The sequence below is a fragment of the Balaenoptera borealis genome (assembly GCF_965194805.1).
Source record: "Balaenoptera borealis genome assembly, chromosome: 9".
Classification (NCBI taxonomy): domain Eukaryota; kingdom Metazoa; phylum Chordata; class Mammalia; order Artiodactyla; family Balaenopteridae; genus Balaenoptera; species Balaenoptera borealis.
The window spans coordinates 28,152,795-28,176,844 of NC_138873.1; the positions used below are offsets into that span (position 1 = coordinate 28,152,795).

General features: G+C 35.5%; 1 protein-coding gene across 29 annotated transcripts in view; it reads left to right on the plus strand.

Moving 5' to 3' along the window:
* AHI1 (Abelson helper integration site 1) overlaps positions 1–24,050 on the plus strand; it is a 218,708-nt gene that overhangs the window by 5,635 nt on the left and 189,023 nt on the right. For 23 of the 29 annotated variants that reach the window (XM_082405620.1, XM_082405619.1, XM_082405624.1 and 20 more), the window contains 4 exons: positions 1,400–1,524; positions 13,857–14,428; positions 17,249–17,427; positions 23,558–23,662. In XM_082405620.1, the coding sequence (XP_082261746.1) occupies positions 1,400–1,524; positions 13,857–14,428; positions 17,249–17,427; positions 23,558–23,662 (981 nt within the window). The other 6 variants (XM_082405623.1, XM_082405627.1, XM_082405629.1 and 3 more) reach the window with 4 other exon arrangements.

The following is a 24,050-nucleotide window of genomic DNA, read 5'->3' on the forward strand; positions in this document are numbered from 1 at the left end:
TTTATTTTTTATTGTCAAAATGGGTTTTTCACTTTAGAGTAGACTTTGGCAGACTTCTTCCTAAAAGGCAAGCTAGTAAATATTTTAGGTTTGGTCTCTACTACAACTCCTCAGCTTTTCCATTGAGGCACAAAAGCAGCCATAACAGTTCTTAACAGAATGGGCATGGCTGTGTTTCAATAAAACTTTATTTATTAAAACAGGTGACTGGCCTGCAGGTAGTAGTTTGCCAATACCTGCTCTTGGGCATTCATTCATTCAGCATTTATTTATTTGAAACATGTTTATTGAGTACTTACTCTGTGCTAGACCCCATGATAGTAGCTAGGGATGTAGTTATGAACTACCTCATATAGTGGGAGAGACACAGTATATTTATGTATATAGATATACAAATAATTACACAAATTCAAGTTGGGTTAAGTGCTGTGAAGGAAAAGAACAGTCTGTCTTGTGAGAAACAGAAATTTAGATGAGGTTGTCAGGAGATGTTCCGCTTTAGAGGCAACATTTAAACAGATATCTTAACACCAGCCAGCTGTGAGGAGTTAGAGGCAGTTTGCACCAGGTGGAAGCAGCTTCACATGGGAAATTGCTTGTTCTGGCAGAAGAGCGAAAAACAAGGATGTCTGGCTAGAATGTAGGGATCTAAGGGGATATTTGTTTTTTGGGTTTTTAAAAATAGATCTTTATTGTAGTATAATTGCTTCATAATACTGTGTTAGTTTCTGTTGTACACCAAAGTGAATCAGCCATATGCATACATATGTCCCCATATCCCCTCCCTCTTGAGCCTCCCTCCCATCCTCCCTATAGGGATATTTGTTTTAATTGAAGCTGTAGATGTAGACAGACCAGGAAGTAAGAACCATGTAGGGCATGTGAAGGACTTGCTTTATTTTGTCCTAAGTGAACTGGGAAACTTACAGGGTCTTAAGCAAGGTACTAGCATGACCTGATTTATGTTTTAAAGGGGAAAACAACTTTCAGCTTTTAATATTTGTTGAAGGCTGATTGTTGGCCAGGCAAGCGTTAGTCATTTTTCATGAAAAAAATGATCTTTGACATAGGATTATTCTGATTTTACACATAAGGAAAATGAAGTTTAGAGATGTCAAGTGACTTGTTTAAGGCCACGTAATAGTCGTAGGTGCTACTGTGCATCATAAGTAAAGAGTTAACTTAGCAAAGGAAACTTTTAGAGGGAGTAGCCCAAAAGGTAAGACGGATATAGGTGAGTGTGTTATCACCAAAGCCAAAAGAAAAGTTTTTAAGAAAGAAGGACTAATCCTTTTAACTCATGCAGGTATTTACAAGGCTGTGGGTTTTTTATTTTTTAACATGATACATATGATAGTAGAATTGCATAGAAAATGACATGAATCATTATCATTTGTAGTTGAGAGTGAAGCAAAGGTGAAGACCAAAGTTCGCTTTGAGGAATTGCTTAAGGCCCACAATGATCTAATACGTGAAAGAAAAAAACCGAAGAAAAAAATTGGCAAATCTGGAGAAAAAATCTCAGTGAGTAACTGATCATTTGGTAATGGTGACTTGTATATCTGCATAAAATTATGACTTTCATATGAAAACTCCAAGAAACTTTGGAGATTAAAAACAGTAAATCTGTGTTGTGGTCAATAACGTGGTAAAATAAAGCTTGCATTAGAATCAGCCTCACTGTTCACTCTTTGAGTATCGAGTTCTTGAGTGCTGTCCTACAAGAACAACAGACCAACTGGTTAAAGTGATTAGGGATAACAGGGAAATGCAAAACTAGCCATATTACACGTTCTTGAAGAAAACCAAGATTTTTAACCCAGAATTGTGAAGAACTTAGGAAATAATATTTTACTTCGGATATTTAATGGCTTATCTTTATTTAGACTTCTTCATCTGATTCTACCCAGCAGAGCCAGGAGAAATCAGTGGAACCTTAAAGAAATAATTATCCTTTTGTACTTGAGGTATACTTTCAAATGATAGAATTTTTGGTAGCACCCTTGAAGGGATTGAAAATACAGAACTCAAAGCAATACTAAACAAATCAGCAATTAACTACAACCTGATTCCCAAGGTATTATAGAGTCTGTAATGGTATCCCAGTTAATGCGCTATTCACTCTTCAAACCTATCTCGCTATTTCCATTGCACCTTTTACCTCTTTGACCATAATCTCCACACAAATAAATAACTTCATGCACGTTCTGGTAATTGGTACATGCATGTCCTGGTAATTGATACAAAGAATACATACATTTCTTTGGCAGGAGTTTTATGAGTTATATGCATCCTTCATTTTACTTGTAGCATATTTTACCCTAGTCTGTATTTTGTCATGAGACCTGTTCATTTTAATATTGTCTGGCAGCCATCAGTGTAATAGTTATATTCTCAAGTGAGGCAAAAAAAAAAAAGTTATAGCATTGGCTAGAATGAAGCTGCACACATGTGAGGGGTTCATAATATACCAGTGTACTACTGCATACTAATTAAGAACTGCTGACAGAATGGATCAGATTAGGTCCCCCATAGTGGATGCTGCTCTAATATAGAATATGCCACTTCTGGTGTACCAGTGTGCAGCATGGTAGGGAAGAGTGGCATATGGACGATGGAGCATTGCTTACTGGGATATGCCCTCCCCTTGAGTAAGGTGGTGTACATTTGGCAAAAGCAGAAAGAACCCTGCACACAACTGTCTGCAGAATATTTTTATAGACTCAGTCTAAGTAGAAACTCATACTTTCTGTCACTGTCAGAACTGGGCTTTGTGTGCATGAACAAGGTGCAGTTTAGGCCAGGAATGCTAAATTAAATGGATAACTAGAAAATGGGCAGAAGATATGTCCATTTATCCAAGGTCCAGTTTAGATGTTGGGGACACACAAGTGGGAGGTGATTAAATGTAATCTACTCAGCCTCTTTTGGCACACACCAGGCCATTCAAGGTCTCTCTTAATTCAGAGATAAGTATTCTTAAAAAAAAAATTTAGGAAGAGATTTTTCAGCTCAATGGAAGAGGATTATTCCTGGAAAACAAACTATTTTTGAAATGATTTACTTTAGCAAACAGAGGAGGAATACCTGCTTTTATTTACTAGATAACGGTGCTCTCTATCTTTCAAGCACTCTTCTAAACATTTTATGTATATTCACTCATTTTTAATACAAACAATAAAATTATGAAGTTTTATTTCCATTTATAGATGGGGAAACTAGATCACAGAGAGGTTGAATAACTTACCCAAAGTTAGTGGCATAGTTAGTGGTAGAACCAGGATTCAAACTCTGACAGTCTAACTGCAGAATCCACTGTCTTAACCACAAGCCAATAGGACCCCTTTTAATAAGGCATGAAGTGATGGGATCTCTTCAGAACAAGAACAAGGACTCCCATGTGCAGAACAGGCTGACACTGAAAAGGAAGCAGGCTGAAATAAGAAAATTAGGCAAAGAGAAAGCCATAATAAAATTTGTAATAATGGCAGGTTCATGTTACTGTTTTTCAACTATCAGGCACTCTGATAAGAGTTTTACAAATATTATTTCTGATTTTTATGTTAATCATGAAAATAGATACTGGAGCTCTTATTTTGCATATGAGAAATTCTATGAACATCTGAACAGAAAATGACTTACCATCTTTGCCAGGGCTGTATAGCCAGAAATAGAATAAGTAGGAGTTATTTTATATATATATATATATATATATATATTTTAACACATAACAAAGATTTTATTTAAATCATTAATTAATAAGGGAATCAGTAAGATGTTATAACCAGTTCAGATGGATTTAATTTACAGAGATTTATCTACCAGACAAAATTCAGTTGCATTGTATTAATAGAAATCATTTACATAGCTATGGACAGGAAACATTTGTATTACTATCAGTTTTCTACATGTTAACCCTTTTTCTCTACTGAGTTGTAAAATAGTCAAAGACAGTGAAGCAGCAATAACCAGAATGGATGAGCTAATTTTCACCCATTAGATTTCAAAGACTTTCTCACACTGGAGTAAAATCAAAACAACCTGCAGTCCTTCTGTTCAGGGATAACCTACATATATGAATTTTGTGCCATATTTTTTAATATCATGTAAGAATTGTAGAATAAGGATTTAAAACCACGGTCTCCACGTTCTCTCTTCATTGCTTCCTTAAAACTATATCTCAGCCCTAAGTAATAGAATTGACACCATGGAAAAATTTAATTAGTAATGTGGCAGACAAATATGAAGCATTGTTCATGAGAAGAAATGGCTGAAACTAAAATGAAAGCTATAAGAAATAACAAGGACGTATAGAAATACGTGACCTACAAGTAAGTGTTCCCAGACAGCACTAGTGGAGCAGAAACAGTAAAAAGAGCACGAGGAGGAAGCCTTCCTGAGGTTAAAAAACATCTAGGAAGAGATGAATCCATCTTGCATTTCAGGTAAATTTTATGAGATGAGAACTATATCTGAAAACTTTAATCAAGAAAAAGATAAATTTTGCGAACATCTAAACAGAAGAAGAAACATCTAGTGCATTTCAGGCTTCTCTCAAAAAACACTAAGGCCAAAGACAATGGAGCAATATCTCTACAATATTTAGGGGAAAATTGTGTTCCAGGGAATCTACTTGCCTAAATTGTCAGTCATTTGTGAGGGCAACAGTGAGCGTGTGCTCACAAAGAATTGCTGCTAGTGTTCCCTCCCTGAAAAACACAAGAAAACTATTGAAGTTGGATTAGTTGAATGTGTAGTACCATTTCCAGAGACATGAATCAAAATGAAGGATTTAAGAATAGAGAATTTATAATCTGAAAATATATATATCTGGTTGAGCCTTGAAACCAGTTAAATATGTAGAAGTTTCTTATGCCAGGTGTTTCAAGAAGCTATGACACAAGAACTAGTATTGATAGAGTTGCTTTAGCTTCTGGGGGAAAAGGTCAATTACAGTCTCATTTTATCTAACATTACACTACACTTCAGACATCTTAAAAAGGTAAATGTAAAAAGCTAAATTAATAGACAAATACTTAAATAAGAAAATAGAAATGAGCTGGTTCAGTTTTCCACTGTAGAAAGATACTCTGATCTTAAAAGGAATGAGAAACATCCCAAGTAATGAGAATATTCTCTGTCTGCACACAGAAGACTCACTAAATATTTGTTGAATGAATAAATCTGATGTAGAAGATACGTTTTTGAGTCAGAAACAAATGCACCTAAAAGCCAATTCGCTGATGAAAATACGTGATTTTTTTTTTAATAGCCACAGATCTAATACTCTTTTATATAGCCAATAATATATAATAATTGTTAACATTTATTGAACACCTATATTCTAGTATTAGAAGAACCTTTTCAGTGTTTTATAGTTATTACCCTGTCAATCTTGAGAGCAACCTTATGAGTAAGTTCCATTCCTATTGTTAACATGTAAAGAAATGCCACAAATAAATGCCATAAATAGTAAGATACTAAATCTCTAAGTGAGCAAAAGGCATGAAAAATAAAACTAATTACAAGAGAAAATAACATTGACTAATAAAATATAGAAACATTTTAAAAGCTATTCAGATTGGAAACCAGAGATGGTATTTTTGCTTACCAAATAAGTATTCGAAAGTTTTTTAGCAGGGTAGAGAGCAAAGCTTTTTAATATAAGGTTCATAGAAAGGTGAAGCAGTACAACAAGTATAGACAACCTTTTCAGGAAGTTTGACTGTAAAAAGGGATATTGTGAAGATGATATTGATTACATTCAGGTATTTAAACGCTGATAGCGGGAAGATAATGGAGAAATTGATGATACGGGAGAGGAAAGTTTTCTAGAACACAAGAAGACCCACCTCTTTATTTTATTTTTTTTTTTTATTAGGGTATAGTTGATTTACAATGTTGTGTTAGTTTCAGGTGTACAGCAAAGTGAATCTGTTATACATATACATATATCCACTCGTTTTTAGATTCTTTTCCCATATAGGCCATTACTATAGGCCATTATAGTTCCCTGTGCTATACAGTTGGTCCTTATTAGTTATCTGTTTTATATATAGTAGTGTGTATATGTCAGTCCCAATCTTCCAATTTATCCTTCCCCCTTCCCCTTACCCTCTGGTAACCATAAGTTTATTTTCTACATCTGTAATTCTATTTCTGTTTTGTAGATACGTTCATTTGTAGCCTTTTTTTACATTCCACATATAAGCAATATCATGATATTTGTCTTTCTCTGTCTGACTTACTTCACTCACTGTGACAATCTCTAGGTCTATCCATGTTGCTGCAAATGGCATTATTTCATTCGTTTTTATGGCTGAGTAATATTCCATTGTATATATGCATCACATCTTTATCCATTCCTCTGTTGATGGACATTTAGGTTGCTTCCATGTCCTGGCTATTGTAAATAGTGCTGCAATGAACATTGGGGTGCATTTATCTTTTCAAATTATGGTTTATATATCTGGAGAAAACCATAATTCAACCCACCTCTTTATAATGAGAAGGAAAAGAAAAAGGTCATTTGGGGTGCATGAAAACTTGTAGACTTGGTAGCAGAAAGTTGCTACCAAGCAGCTTCCCTTTTAATAGCTTTTATCTGTGAAAGTGAGTCAAGAAGTGACAGCACTGGACATCAGAGGTGAGTGAAGAAAGTTTGAAATAGCGACAGAAGAGTGCATATGAACAGATTATGCAGCATAGAAGAATTATCCATAGCTTTGAGGTCTCAGTTGAATTTGTAGACTAAATGTTTATAATAGTGCCAAGTTTTGAAGTGGTTCTTCCAGCAGTATTCAACAGCCTGGTTATAGTTATAGAGATGAAAGTCACTTAATTTGAACAGTACCTGGAGTTTTTCCAGACAGGTGTGATGGATGGAAATTACATGATAATGGTGAGTGATGAATGAAGTGATGGATTATGGAATCAAAGCATCAGGAACTAAAGATGAGAGGCATGATGAATAAGGAGAATATATTGGGTTCAGAGCATAATGAATGATTTATTATTTTATACCACTAAGTCTGGAGTGGTTTGATACTCAGCAGTAATAGGTAGAACAAATATAGTAAGTCCCCGGCATACGAACCTTCAAGTTGCAAACTTTCAAAGATGCGAACGTGCGTTCATGTCCAGTCACGTTAGTTAATTCACGTGTCTGGCATTCATTGTCACATGTATGCATCCTCTACAAGTGGTTGTGCTTTTGTGTACTTTACAGTACTGTATAGGGTACAGTAGTACAGTATCTTTATTTCAAGCCCAGGATGTCTAGAAGTAAGCGTAAAAGCAGCGGTATATAGCCGATTGTGTTAGTTGGGTACCTAGCCTAACTTTGTTGGACTTACAGACAAATTGGACTTATGAACATGCTCTCAGAATGGAACTCGTTCTTATGTAGGGGACTTACTGTAAATATAAATTGCTAAGTAGAGAATAAACACTCAAACTGTAGCTATTATTAATTTTGAAGATGCATCTGAATTTTTGCCTTTTAAAGGGGGAAATTTAAATCATGTTCTGTTCATTATCATTGTCAGTTTTATATCACCTTGATTTCATTCCTTTATTTTCTCCTATCTCATTTTATCCTAATAACTGGTATTTCATAGAGGTGATAACTTCTTTTATGAATGACAGCTTGTGAAAATGTTTGTGTTAAATTAATTTTAAAGGGTAGAAAATATTCTAGATTCTCTAGCTATTAATAATATCCTTTAGATGATTTATGTATTCATTCACCTTTATTAAGCACAACATTCCAAGGGCTCAGAGCTCAGTTCCCAGGAGCCGGCCACGGGCTGGTCCTGAAAACAGGCCTGTTTTGGGATCTGAATGATTTGAGCAACCAGGGCTGCTGAGTTAACCCTTTTCTGCACAACCTTTAACCAGACTGATTAGAACAAAAAGGAAATGAGCACAAATTACCAATATTAGGAATATAAGAGGGGTTCACTGCAGATGTGTTAAAGACCTTAAAAGGATAATAAGGGAGCAGTATGAAATAACTTCATGGCAATAAATTTAGCAGCTTAGATGAAATGCATAAATTACTTGAAGGACACAAACTACCAAAGCTCACTCAAAAAGAGACAGATAACTTGAATATTGTATATCTTTTAAAAAAATGTGTCTGTGGTTAAAAACCTGCCCACAAAGAAAACCAGGTGGCTAGTTTTCTCAGCTGGCTTCACTGATAAATTTTACCAAATTATTTAAGAAATTATATTAATTCTATATAAACTCTTTCAGACTATGCAAAAAGAGTGACTACTTCTCCACTCTTTTTGGGGACAATTATTAAGTACCCTAAAACAAAAACCAGATGGAGACACTACAGGAAACCTACACCAGTATCCCTTTTGAATCTAGAGCAGATATCTTCCACAAAATGTTAGGAAATCAGTCTTACATTATATAAAAAGGATAATACGCCATGACCAGTGGGGTTTATCTCAGGAATATATCACAACATTTGAAAAAAGTAGTCAGTGTAATTTGCCATATCATAAGATTAAATAAAACCATATGATCATCTCAACAAATGCAATAGAAAAATGACAAAATTCGTCACCCATTCTGATAACTCTTAAACAAAAATAGAAGGAAACTTCCTCAACTTGATAAAGGGCATCTACAAAAACCTACAGGTAATGGGCTTCCCTGGTGGCGCAGTGGTTGACAATCTGCCTGCCAGTGCAGGGGACACGGGTTCGAGCCCTGGTCTGGGAAGATCCCACATGCCGCGGAGCAACTAAGCCCATGTGCCACAATTACTGAGCCTGCGCGTCTGGAGCCTGTGCTCCGCAACAAGAGAGGCTGCAATAGTGAGAGGCCCGCGCACCGCGATGAAGAGTGGCCCCCGCTTGCCACAACTAGAGAAAGCCCTCGCACAAGAAACGAAGACCCAACGCAGCCATAAATAAAAATAAAAATAAAAATAAATAAATAAATAAAAAATTTTAAAAAAACAAAAAAAACAAAAACCTACAGGTAAGATTGTACTTAAAAGTAAAAAACTGAAAGCTTTTACCTTAAGCTTGAGCATATCACCATGCATATTCATAATTGTGCAGGTGACCCTGACTAATGCAATAATGCAATTTTTTAAAAAGAGCATAAAGATCATAAGTGAAGAAGTAAAAGAATCTCATTTGCAGTTGACAAACTCTCTAAAAAGTGCTGTTAGAACTATTAAATGAGTTTAGCAGAATATAAGGTCCAAGTATAAACCAATTGTATTTCTATACCAGTAATGAATAACTTAATTAAAATTTAAAATATCATTTATAGTAGTAACAAAAATATGTAGCAATCAAGGAAGAATTTATCAGAAAATATGTGAGACCTGTATACTGAAAATCCCCAAACTGCTGAAAGTAAAAACCAAATAAATAAAGAGATATCCATATTCATGGATTGGAAGAATCATTATTGTCAAATAATTATTGACAGATTATTATTATCCATTCTCTGAAAGTTGATCTATTGATTCAATTCAAAATGCCAGCAGACTTTTAAGAATTGAAAATATAATTATAAAATTTATTTGAAAATTTAAACAACAGACCTAGAATAGCCAAAACAATTTTTCAAAGGAAGAACAAAGTCAAAGGAATTTTGTCATCTGATTCAAAACTCATTGTAAAGCTTTAGTAACCAAGACAACCTGGTATTGTCATAAAGGTGGATATGTAAGTCATAGATCAGAAGAGACTCTAGAAATCGATCCAAATGTGTATGGTCAATTGACTGTTGACAGAATTGCCAAGGTACCTCAATGAGGAAGAGGACAATCTTTTCAACAAATGGTGCTGGGACAGTCAGATATACATATACAGTATTACAAACTGACCATATCATGTTCAGAAATTAAATAGAAATGGATCAACGACCTAAAAAACATAAGAGCTAAAACTATATAACTTATAGAAGAAACAGGATAAAACCTTAGTAACCTTGAGTTATAAATAGATTTCTCAGGATACAAAAGCATGAACCATAAAAGAAAAAAGGGATAAACTGGGCTTTGCGAAAATTCAAAACATTGCCAAGAAAATGAAAAGGTAAATTATAAATTGAGAGAAAATATTTGCAACACACTGTCTGATAAAGTGTATTTAGGACATTTTAAGAACTGTCAGAGCTCAGTGATGTGAAACAACCTTACAAAAATGGGCAAAAGATTTGAACATTTAACCAAAGAAGAGATACAGATAGCAAATAAGCACGTGTAAAGATTCTCAGTGTCATTAGTATTTAGGAAAATGCAATTTAAAAAAATAATGAGATACCATTATACACCTGTTACAACACAAAAAGATGAAAATTAACAATGTGGAGTGCTGACAAGGGTGTTAAGTAACTAGAACTCATACATTTGGGAGTGTGAACTGGTACAGCCACTTCAGGAAACAGTTTGGCAGTTGTTTAAGAACTTAAATGTGTACTGACCATATAGTATATCAGTTCCACTAGTGGGTATTCCCTCAAGAGAAAGGAAGACATATGATGTGCAAAACTGGAAATAACTCAAATGTCCATTAATTGGTATATGGAGAAATAAAATGTAGTATCTCTCCGCACAATGGAATACCGCTCAGCAATGAAAGGGAATAAATTACTGTAATCGCAACAACATGTATAAATCCCAAAGCTTTAGGCTGAGTGAAGGAAACCAGAACCAAAAAGCTATATACTATATGATTCCATTTATATGAAATTCCAGGCAAGACAAAATTACAGTGATAGAAAACAGATCAATGGTTGAGCGGGGCCAGGACATGGAGGGATAGGAGTTGACTTTGTAAAAGAACATGTGGGGTGATGAATGTTTAACATCATGATTGTGGTGGTGTCACAGCTGTATACATTACCAAAATTCATTTAAGTATACACATAAAACTGGTGAATATTACTGTACTTCACATAATTTATTGTTATGTCTCAATAAAGCTGATTTAAAAAACAAACTAAAGCAAAAAACCTAAATGAGGCACGGACGGTAAAGATAAAAGGATGGGCAAAGATATAATAGAACATGAACAAACGTATTTCAGACACTTCAGAATTCAGTGATAATCCATGAACTATGAAATACCATGAAGTAGACCTTTTTAAATTATAGTATGACAAAACTAGAAATCAGTAACAAAAGTTTAAAATTTATAAACTACTCGAAAATGTAAACACTATCTCATGAAGTTGTTAGCAAGACAAAGGAAATCCAAACCACAAAAACAGGAATTTAAAAAGTAATGAAACTATCAATTCAATGCAATGGAATTATGGGATGCTACCACAGATGCTCTGGGAACTGTATTTAAAATGATGTTATTAGTACAAAGGTTGACAGATCAGTGGAAGAGAGTAAATAAATAAACAGAAACTCATCTGATTAGCTTCCCCAGGGTTTTGTTTTCAGAATCCTTTCTTCTAGACCATAATTCTTTTTTCTATTTCTAATTCTTGGTTATCTTTTTCCAGTTATTGGAGTGTCCTCACAATTTGTATCGATTGCCACTACGTTTCTGGTACCGAGAAAATAGAAAAATTTGCATTTGCCCCATTTTGACATAATGGAAATTCAAGGTTATTAGGTATGACTGTGTTCATAGAAAAACAACAAAAATAAGTTTCTGAAGAGATTAGTAATGACTTTCCTTGTGTGAGACAACCCAGGACTGAACTTTGGGTCTTCTTTTTCTAAGTAATTTCTGAATTTTTTTTTACTATTTTTAGTTTTTTGTTTTCTTACTGTTTTAAGTTAAGCATATATTGCTTCTAGAAACAGAACATGTGAAAATAAACTATTTTTAAGAGAGAAAATTTTTTTTTAAGTTCTATAGATGGATGATGGGGATGGTTGCACAACAATGTGGGGTTTTTTGTTTTTGAGTTTCTTATTTTATTTATTTATTTATTTATTTATTTTTGGCTGTGTTGGGTCTTCATTGCTGCATGTGGGCTTTCTCTAGTTGCGGCGAGCGGGGCTACTCTTCGTTGCAGTGCGCGGGCTTCTCATTGCGGTGGCCTCTCCCGCTATGGAGCACGGGTTCTAGGCGTACGGGCCTCAGCAGCCGTGGCACGTGGGCTCAGTAGTTGTGGCTCACGGGCTGTAGAGCGCAGGCTCAGTAGCTGCGGCGCACGGGCTCAGCTGCTCCGCGGCATGTGGGATCTTCCCGGACCAGGGCTCGAACCCGTGTCCCCTGCATTGGCAGGCAGATTCTTAACCACTGAGTCACCAGGGAAGTCCCGAGAAAATATTTTTATTAGATTTGATTAGGAAAGATTTTTTTGAGGCTATGGATTCAGAATTTATCCTTGAAGAATAGATAGAATTTGGAAATATCTTTTAGGTAAGCAGAAGAGTCTTGGAGATGGTAAAATATTGGATATATAATGGGTTACTAGTTCTTCTAGCATTTTCCCATCTTTTCATGTATATTAGATATTTTCTAACCACTTTTAAACATGAGGATTTTCGAAAATTGAACTTCAGTCTTCACTGGTAAGCTCATCCATTCCTGGGAGAATTCTTCATTTTGGTATTGGCTTCCATCTTCCAACCCAAGGGCACTTGGGTTTTGCCCTTTCTGTTTTTGAACACATCTCTTAAGCTTTTATTTCTGTCGTTCAAAATTTTAATTCTAACATCTATGGGTTTTTTTTTTAATCTCATGCTTTTGAATTTCTTCATTATATTAATTCCACTTCTTTTAAATTATTTTATTTATGCTATTTATTTTTCTTCCTTGTTAATTTTTCTGTTTTATTGGATTTGGTGGCTTTTCCTTCATTGTGCTGCTTTCCTTCAGTGTTTGTTAGTTTTTAGTTGTTAGTCATCTTTGTATTTGAGAATTTTTCTCCTGCCTTGTTGGTTGTTTTCAACATAGTCTGCTTCTGCTGTTGGTGAGGGTTGTACCTGCCTAAAACATGAAGCCATATCTCTGTATTCAGCTGCTTTGGTCTCTGGCTTAAAGTCACCATGTAACACGAATGGAGAAGGGAGACAGAGCTGTCCCTCCCAACTCCTCAATTGGTCATCCTCAGGCTTGTCCCTCCTTCTTGTATTACTTGATTCAGAACCAGCCTTTTCCCTGGAGAAGTCTTTTCCTATGTGCTGTGGTTTTCTCTGGTAGTTTACTAGATCTAATCCTGCCTGTTTTTTTAATCCTTGGGGAATTTCTCAAAATGTTTATTTCATTACTAGTAACATTTGGTTTTTATTTCTAGCCTGATTTTCTATTAAAAATGTCTCTCATTTTAAATAATTTTGTTTGGAGAAAGAGGTACAGGTGTGTGCTTAGTCTGTCATTTGATCTAACTTGATAATATTTAATACTTAGCAGCATTTTCAGTGATACATTTGGACTAATTGCAGAGTAATCCTAGAGCTATAAACCTTTGGTTTTTGAATGTAATTATGAAGCAAGATAAATGACCCGTGTGTGTTTTCTGTTGGGAAACATGAAATGGTTTAACCATGGCTCTTTCAGCATTTTCACAAGTATCTATTAGATTAGAGTATGGATCATTCTGCCAAAGAGGAAACTAGCATTTGAGATTTGAGCAGTTAATTCACTTCTGAAAAGTCATTAAGAACTTTTTCCTTTGTTAACTAGTTAATTCATTTGATCTGAAGTTACTCTCAAGATTGCTAATCTAACGCTGGGAGAATAAGAAAACGCTCATCAGATGCCGTAGAATGGTGTCATGTCACAGTGCTCAAGTAAAAAGTGAAATAGTCCTCCCAGTATTACACATTGTGGAACACTTGTCATTATTTTATCTTCACATAACTAAACTGTGCTTAGCTGAAACTTTGTTATTGTGTCGTCTTCTCCTAGCTTGATGCTGTTAGAAGCAATCTTCAGAAAATCAGGGAAACTAAAAGTGACGATATAAGTGCTGCTAACACTAAGAACCCAGGGAAGAACATGCGAGTCACTAAAAACAAACCAAGAGATTCGCAGCCAGCAACTGAAGATCCAGATAATGATGTTAATGTGGAGGACGACAAGCAAGAAAAGGCAAATAAAAAGGTTATAAAAACAGCACTCCAGGTGACAGCACAAGAAGTGGAGCCGGAAACTCCTGAGAAGAAGGCGGATGCAACACCCCAGAAAGCGCGGACCAAGCCACTGCCAGGTGTCACTCGTGAGAAAAGTGAGAAGGCCAAGGAAGGAGAAAATAGCTTAGATGAGGAAGAACTGATGAAAGTATACCAGCTCCAAGTAGCTGAAGAAATGGCAAAGGAGATTAAGAAGAAGATCCGAAAGAAACTCAAGGAGCAGTTGGCTTACTTTCCCTCAGAGACTTCCTTTCCTTCAGATACTTCATTGTATGATGACAAACTGAACGGTGAAAAAAGAAAAAAGAAAAAAAAGAAAGTCCCAATCCTGTCTAAATCTGAAACAAGGTATGTTACATTGATAAATATAAAATGTCCTCTTAAAAACACACTATTATTTTCAGCTTTTGAGTGATACCTGTAGTTTTGTTACTGAGTCTAAGATCATACTGCTCGCCGCACGACAGGCCAATAATCGAGAGATGAGTTGCTGGGGCAAGGAATGACGGCTTTATTTGGAAAGCTGGCAAAGATGAAGATGGTGGGCTCATGCCCCCCCCCCCCCCAAAGAACCATCTTGCCTGAATGAGAATTCAGGCTCCTTTTATACTAAAAAGGGAGGGCGTAAAGTCAAACACTTCCTGATTCCCATCAGCCTCCAGAGGGGATGTGTTAATTTCATCCTCCCTGCAGTCATTCACAGGTGGGCCTGGTCAGGATGTTTCCTGTGAGCTAAACAAAGGTATTTTAGCTTAATGCTCATTACCTGGGAAGCAGGGCTCCCAGAGATGGGCCATTATGTATAATTTAAGCTTATAGGCAACATCCCTTTAGTGATTAACTTGTAATAGAATACAAAAGGTTCTTCCCTATTACATTTTCACAAAGAAAATGGTTAGTCCTCCTTTTGGACACATAGCCAGTACAATACCAACAGCTAAACTTTATGTGGCCCCTTCCTGTGTGCTTAATGCTTTACAAGGAATACATGCTTTTTCCCTTATAACAACCTTATAAGGAATAGTAATATCATCATCCTGTTTTGCAGGTGAGTAAACTGAAGGGTTTAAGTCACAGAGCCAGTAAGAAGCTGAGCCAGAACCTTGGCAGTTTTGCCTTAAGAGACTTTACCCTAACTGTTCACATCTGCTTATTAAATAATTGAAACCTAAGTAGCCCCTTTATTGAGCTACAAATACCTGTTTGAATATATGAAAATAACATTTTCCCCTTATTTTACAAATAACATTTACTCATTGTAGAACACACAGACACAGAGAGGAAAACAAAAGTAATGCAACCATACAAAGATAATCACTATTAGCAATTTTGTATTCCTTTAGTCTTTTTTTATATACAATGCTTATACATACATGCTTACATATACAATGTGAGCATCTGTGAGTATATTCATATTTATATGTCTCTCCTTGGGGAAAACAAGACAAAAAAAATCTTTTAACTACTGTGATTAAATTTGTTTTTTATAATCTACATCTGGATAAACAACTTGAGGTGGGAACAGTCTGTATTTGACTATTCTCTGGCATTCAGGGTCAGTTTCCCTTAATGTCCTCATCTAAAAATAGTTCCCCTCTTATCAAAAGCTAGACAACTAGTTGTAGCAAAGAGAGGGCAAATAGAGTTGCTAACAGGGACACGTTAGTATATGAATTAGCTATCGGTTGTTGCATTAAAAAGTTACCCCAGAATTTAACAGCTCAAAACAACAAACATATATTGTCTCACGGTTTCTGTGGCTCAGGAATCTGCGCATGGCTTAGCTGGGTGCCTCTGACTCAGGTTCTCTCACAGGCGGCAGTCAGGATGTCAGCTGGGGCTGCAGTCATCTTAAGGCTTGGCTGGGGGAAGACCTGCCAAATGGTGCAGCTATTGGAAGACTTGGATGATCCACTGCTAACCTCACTCATATGGCCATTAGCAGGTCTCAGGTCCTGACTGGCTTTTGACCAGAGACATCAGGTCCTTGCCACATGGACCTTTTCATGTGGGCTACTCACAACAGGGCCTCTTGCTTCCCCCAAGCAAGGGCTCTGAGAGGGAAAAAGCAAGACCAAAGTCACAGTCTTTTCGGAACCTAATCTTAGAAGTAGCACCAATTACTTTTCCTATATTCTGTCTATTAGAAGTAAGTCGCTAGGTCCAGCCCACAATCAAGGAAGGGGATTACACAAAGATATGTATATCAAGAGGCAGGGATCATTGGGGACCATCTTAAAGGCTGCTTACTACAGTATACCATAAATCCTGTTTCTTCTCATAACTACCATATCTGTTATGAAGTGTAAGTCATACTCAGTAAGATCAGTTCATGAGTTTTAAATAAAACCATGCTTTACATGACAACAGCATACAAAGGGTAATTGTTCTCTTTAAATAATAGTATTTGGTGATGTGATAAAATAACATGACTTTCTGGAATGACTAGTTTGAAACATTTCTTTACTCTTTTTATTTCTCAACCTCTTTTGTTGAAATGTGACTAAATATATTGGAAGTCAATTTTTGATTATTATATGCAGATTTCTTTTTTACTTGATAAATCACAAACTTTAATAGGCTGGTTTCTCTTTACAACTCAGTATGCTTCTAGGCTGCCACCCCTTGCCATTTAGTAGTTCATGTGATGCATATTTTAATTTTAATAATAGCCTTCTGAAAATGTAGTGACACACCAGACATTGGAAATACAAGAAATTAATTTTTACATAGAAATCAAAAGTTGACTATCTGAAGCCTCTTGAAAACAGAACAAACAAAATTAGAACACGTTTTTGCTTTTAAATAAAGTAATTTAGAAATTTGTTCATTATTTATTTACTTGGCAGTAGAGTGGGGATGATTTGACAATCCTATGTAAAAACAGATCCATCGGTCATAAAATACAATTTCACTTTTCCCTGGAGTTTAGAGATGAGTTTAATGTGGCTCATGGGGCATATAATGTATCACCAAGCGTAACTTAGTACACATAATGCCTAGTTTGGCAGCCAACCATTTTAGTGTGTAAGAAAATATATGTATCTCCCAGCAGGAAATAATATTGATTTTAGGATTATCTTTGCCTCTATTCACCGTTTACTTTGCTGCACAGTAATAATAATAATGGTACATTTCCAATGGCTTGAACTTGGATTATATTTGCAGTACATTGATCATCTCTGATGACCCAGCTGAAGGTGAACAAAAGAAGGAATCTCCAGTTAGAGCAGTTACTTCAGATTCTCATCAAGATGATGAAATAAGCTCAAAGGAACAAAATGTAGAAGACAATGTGCAAGATGACGCAAAATCCAAACCGAAAAAAAAGAAGAAGGCTAAAACAGGTTTGTTATCCAAATTAAATGAAAAATGTGTGCCTTGGTAGGAATAACTTGATTCTAGGACTGTTAGTCCTTAAAACTAAAGAAAATCTAGTTCCAAAGGATATAATTGAAAAAAATCCAATATAGAATATTTGGTACTTATTCCTGGATTCATCCAGATTATAACATTCATTTATTTATAACTGTGGACCTCTGTGATGAGTTAGTCTTACTTGAGTCGTCTCTAATTAACGACTTGATTCACCTCTAGAATGACATTAACTTTGTCGTTGCTATTGTGGCATAGAAGATTTCTTCTTTATGTTATTGCCCCTAAATAATTAAGACTCATAGCACTGAAAGCTATAAATGGTCAACAGCCAATAAACATTTCATATGTTAAAGCTGCATCCCTCTGTCAAACATGGTATCTTCACAATTTCTCCTAATTCAGCTTCTCTCCTTCCTGCCCACTTTTCATTTTACCTCTTGCTTTCTACCTTCCTCTTTACTCATTTCATTTGTCTTATTTTTCTTTACTTATTCTTGCCTTTTTTCTGCTTGTTACATTTCTTTTTTTTTTTCTTTTCAATTCCCATTTAACTGGCCAAAAATTGGGACTAAAATAGGCAATTTTAGACTTTATGGTACTTATTCATTGGATGATGCAATTTATGGTGTTTTGCAGTTCCATAATTAATTTTTTAAAAAGTAAAATGTACATGTTACAAGTATACTACTTAGTGAATTTTCACAAACTGAACGTGTCTGTAAAGTCATCATTCAAATCAAGAGCCAGAGCATCATGAGCACCCAGAAGCCCCCACAAGTTCCCTTCCTGTTCATTATCCTACAGGAGTCTTTTCATCGAACACATAGTCAATTTTTCCTGTTTTCTGCTTTAATATAAATAGAATAATAAATACTATGCTCTTTGTATCTGGCTTTTTTTGCTCAAAATTATTTTTGTGAGATTTATACTGTTGTTGCATGCACTTGAGCTTATGCATCATCAGTCCTGTTTTTGTACTGTATAGACACCCGTTGTGTGAATATACCACAATTAATTACCTATTCTGTTGATGGACGTTTGAGGTGTTTCTAGTATTAAGCGATTATAAATAAAGCTATAATGAACATTCTGGTCACATCTTTTGGTGAGCATGTGTATACATTTTTCTTGGGCACATTCTTGGCATTCTTGCTATGCCATAGAGTATGTATATTTTTCACTTTAACAGGTACTTCTCCCTTTCCAAACTTGGGTTACCAATTGATACTAGCAGTATTTGAGAGCTTCCATTACTCTACGTCTTCACCAATATTTATATTGTCAGTGTTTTAAAATTTTAGTCATTCTTAGGAGTGTTTAGTGATTATTCCCTTTTGACTTTGATTTGATTTCCATGGTAACTAGTGAAGTTGAGCATCTTATTCATGTTAATTGACTACTTGGATTCCTTCATTGTAAATTTGTTCACATCTTCTGTGTATTTTTTTAAGAAATGGAATTGTCTGCCTTTTTCTAATTAATTTGTAAGAATATTTTATATAACTAGGTAGCAGTCTTTTCTCAGTTATAAATACATATATATATTGCAAATATCTTCTCACTCTGGGTTTTATAATTTTTCTCCTACTGGTATCTTTTGAAAAACAGAATTTAAAAATTTTATATAGCCCAACGTATCCGTTTTTCCCTTCGATGTTAAGTGCTTTCTGTGATTTAAGAGATCTTTCCCAAGTCCTGAAGATGTTTCTCTGTATATTATTTTCTAAAAGTTTTTTTGTTTCACTTTTCACATTTAGATTTCCAGTTTATCTGGTATTGATTTTTAATAGTGGTAGTGATCCAGACCCATTTTTTTCTCGTATGAATATATAATTGACCTAGTACCATTTACTGAAGAGAGCTTTTCCTCTGCATTTCAGTGTCACTTTTATCATAAATAACATGACTGTGTAAGTGGGTCAGTTTCACTAGTCTCTATCCTTAGATGGTTTGCACCAACACCACCACCATGTCTTAGTTCTATAGCTTTATAATAGGTCTTTCTGTTAATAATGATAGATTTATTGCTTCTTTTTTAGTTCTTATGTCTTACTCCTTATTCTTACCTTGATACACTGGCTAGGTATTTGATTACCGTGTTAAATACAAGTGGCAATAACAAGTATCCTTCTCTAGCTCTCAGCCTTGGGGAAAGCTTCCATTATTTCACCATTGACTGTGATGTTTGCTATAGGTTTTTTTGTAAATACCTCTTATTGGATTAATTACCGGCTATTCCTAATTGGCTAATAGTTTTTTTATTATTATAACTAGATACTGAATTTTATCAGGTGCTTTTTCTGCATCTATCAACATAATCATATTAATTTTTACCCTTTTTTCTATTAATGTGGTTAATCATTATTTGATTATTAAGCCATCTTTATGTTTCTGGCAGAGGTGGGGGGCACCCACTTTGTTGTGATGTATTAGCTCTCTTTTTAAAAATCTATTACTGGATTTGATTTGCTGATACTTTGTTAAGGATTTTTGTAACTGTAGTCATGAGAGAGATTGGTTTGTACTACTCTGTCTTAAAATACACTGAGTTTTTAATATCAAGGTTTTGGTGGTCTCAAAAAGAATTGGGAAATACTTCCCTTTTTAATTCTCTGTAAGTATTTTTATAAATTGGTGTTAACGTCTTCCTTAAATGTTTGAAGAATTTACTAATAAAGCCTCTTAGGCCAAGGTTTTCTTTGTGGAAAGAATTTTAAATCAGATTTAGTTTCTTTCATAAATATCAAACTCTTCATATTTTCCATTTCTTCTATCAGCTTTGATAGACTGTATTTTTTGAGGAATTTTTCCATTTAATATGGATTTTCAAATTTTGTATGTCTATAGTATCTGAAAGGGTACCCCTTGATATTGGTAATTAGATTCCCTCTATTTCTTCATTAGTCTCAGGATTTTCAATTTATAAATATTTTTAAAGGACCAACCTCTAGCTTTTATTTCTATCTATTATACATTTGTGTATGATTTTGGTGATTTCTTCTATCTATATTATTTCCTTTTTTCTACTTTCTTTGGGTTTGAGTTGCTGTTGATTTCTAGCTTTACAGGTGAATTTTTTAAGATTTCAGTCTTCCTTTATATGCATCTAACACATTAAGTTACCATCTAAGCACTACTTTATCTGCATCCCACAAATTTTTGATATGTTCTATATTCATTATCATTCCATAAAAGTATTTCCTAATTTCCATTTAAATTTCTCCTTTGATCATTCATTATTTAGAAGCATATTGTTTAGTTTCAGGCAGCAGGTGATTTTCTAGTTATCTTTTTTTTTTTTTTTTTGGTTTTTATCTTCCATTGTTGTCAAAGAACATATTGTGAATGATTTCAATCTTTTGAATTTATCACGGCTTTCTTTATGACCACCTTATGATCGATTTGGTAAATATGCCATGTGCACTTGAAAAGAACATGAATTCTGATGTCATTGGGTGCGGTGGTGTCCTATGTATATCAGATCAAGTTTAGTGTGTTCTCATCTTACTGATTTTTTTTTGTCTGCTTATTGTATTAGCTATTGAGACGAGTATTAAAATTCCCACTATTACTTTGCATTTCTGTTTTTATTTCTGTCATTGTTTTCTTTATATATTTTGGAGCTATGTTATTGAATATATATACATGCTTAGGATTGTTATATCTTACTGTCAAATTGACACTTTTATTATTGTCTTAGTTCATTCAGGCTGCTATAACAAAATACCATGACTGAATGGCTTAAACTATAAACATTTATTATTCATGGTTCTGGAGGCTGTGAAATCCAAGATCAAGGTGCCTGCAGATTCAATGTGGAAGGGGCAAGAGAGCTCTCTGGCTTCTTTTTTTTAAGGGCACTAATCCCATTCATGAAGGCTCTACTCTCATGACCTAATCACCTTCTGAAGGCCCAACCTCTTAATACTATTGCATTGAAGGTTAGGATTTCAACATATGAATTTTGGGGAGTCACAGGCATTCAGTCTATAGCAATCATTATGCGGTGTCCTTCTTTATCTCTGGTAACCATTCTCCCTTAAAGTCTACTTATGGTTTGAGTTTGCATAGTACATTTTTCCCCTTCCTCATTTCTCCAGCATCATCCACAGTGTACCCCTAGGTGGTGCCAACCTGGTTGAGAAAGGACAGCTTTCAAACCTGTGCTTGGTTCATGGTCTCCAGGTCTAGGCAGGGCTTGCCAGTACTTCATTCCTCTACTAGCCCCTAGGCTCCCTGTGTGTGCCTGCTTTGCACCTCCTTTGTTTGGGCCACAGTATGTCTGTATTCCTTTCCTTTTTGCCTTCACCTCTTTTCCTCTCCTACTCCAGCACATGTGGGGTCTCAGCCCCCAGGCTGTGAACTTCTTGGGGACAGGTGTCCAATAAATGTGACGTGCTCTTGTGCCTCCCCCAATATCCTCTTGTTTGCGACCTTTCTGTGTCCTTATATTTATCACCTCACTGTTAGTTTTTCCATATTACCTAAGTGTTTTATGTTCCTTATTCTCCTTGCCTTCTTTTGAATTATTCAGGTTACTTTAAAAATTTTGTTGCCTCTATTAACTTATTAACTTATTAATTACACATTTTTCTACTATCTTTTAGCTGATACCCTGAAGAACATTAAGTTTATTCTTGACTTATTATAGTCTAATACAAACTAACTCCCTAACAAAATACACTTCCCCAACACTGCTGAAACATAAGAATAGTTTGACTCCATTTGGATTTTGTCAGGTGCTTTCTTTCTCTGCATCTATCCCCCCTCCTGCCTTCTAGGTTCTTATCCTGTATATTAGGCCTACATATATTTTAAACTTCACAGATGTTACAGTTACCATTTTGCACAGTTGATATTAATTTATATTCACCCCAAAATTTACTTTTTCCTTTATTTCCATTTTTCATCTGCTTGAAGAATTCAGTTTATTCTCTCTCTTAGTGCAGGCCTGCTAATTCACTCAGATTTTGTTGTGTTAAAATGCCTTTACTTTACCTTCATTTTTGAAGCATATTTACTAATATATAATTTTAGGTTACAGGAAATCGTACAGTTGTCTTCTGGCTCCCATCATTTTTGTTCCCAACTGCAGTCTTATTTCTGTCCCTTTGAGGGGACTGTTGTCTTTTTTTTCCCTCTGGCTGCTCTTTAGATTTTGTCTTTGGTTTGAACATTTTATCATGCTATGCCTAAATATAGCTTTGTTGGAATTCACCCTGCTTAGAGTTTACTGATTGATATCATTTATCAGTTGTGGAAAATTTTTAGTCATTATTTCTTTAAATATGGCTTCTTCATCATCATTATAATTTCACAAACTCTTTTGAGTTTGTCCACATGTTTCTTATGTTTTTTTCCCCCATATTCTTTTGTTTTTTTCCATTATGCTTTGGTTTGGATATTTATATTGATTTTTCTTCTAGTTCACTAATAATGTCTTCCTTTGTGTCCAGTATGCTTTTAGACACATCCATTGAATTCTTAATTTCAGACATTATATTTTTCAGTTCCGTAATGCCTGTTATTTTTATGAGTTTCAATTCTCTGTAGATAGTCTCTATTTTTAAAAATAATTTTGTCCGTCTTTCCTGTGCTAACTCCAGGCTGAATCATCTGTGGGTCTGCTTCTGTTTTCTGTGTTTTCTCTTGGTTATTGGTCATACAGTCTTGCCTCTTTTATGTCTAGTAACTTTTTTATTATATGCTGGACATGGTGTATAGAATCCCAGAGGCTCCAGATGATTTTATCTTCCACTAGAGAGGGTTTCCTCTTTCCACTTTTAGGCAGACAGGGTGGGCAACTGATTTCAACTAATCTGAGCTAAGTCAGATCTGGGTCGCAGTTTTGGTAAGACTCTATCTCTGATTTGCCCCGTTCCTAGGATGTGCCCTTCCAGGTGTTTCAAATTGAGAGCCTGGCAGGTATTTGTCTTGTCTACCCTAAAAGACTTTGGGAGATTCAGTTTTGCCCTTCAGAGGTTTCAGCTTAGTCCTTTAGCCTTCTGCCCCATGCAACTTCAAATTTTGGCAAATGTCTTGAGGGAGAGACTGGCCGTGTGTTTGAGGCCCCTCAAGTCTCCAATTTTGTCACTCCAGCCCCGCGTGAACGCCAAAATCTCTGCTGGTTTCTCTGTCCCCCAGTAGGGGCCTTCTGCCAGGGGGCACGCCTGGATTCTCAACCTCTAGATGCGCCCAGAATTGGTAAGTGACCCCAGGTGAAAAGTGGCTGTAGGCATAAAATGACCATGCCCTCCAGGGCTTCCTCCTTGCCTGTTTTGTTTCAGGCCCCTCCCTCTGGTGGGTCATTGTTTCCTAGTACCACAAGACTGGGAGATTTTACTATCTCTTTAGCCTCTCACATTGGCCTTGTGTTTGAGGCTGATTTTATCACTTAACCCCATGCAACCACTAAAAATTTTGCTGGTTACTCTTTCTCCCCGTAGTGACCTTCTGCTTGGGTCCTCTGCTCATATGCTAATCAGCAACTGTCCCCAGACACTGAAACAGTTGCCAGTCCATCAGCTTACCCCTGATTGATTCTCCATCTCTGGAATTTTAGTCCATCTACTCTACATTGTTTCTGTACTTT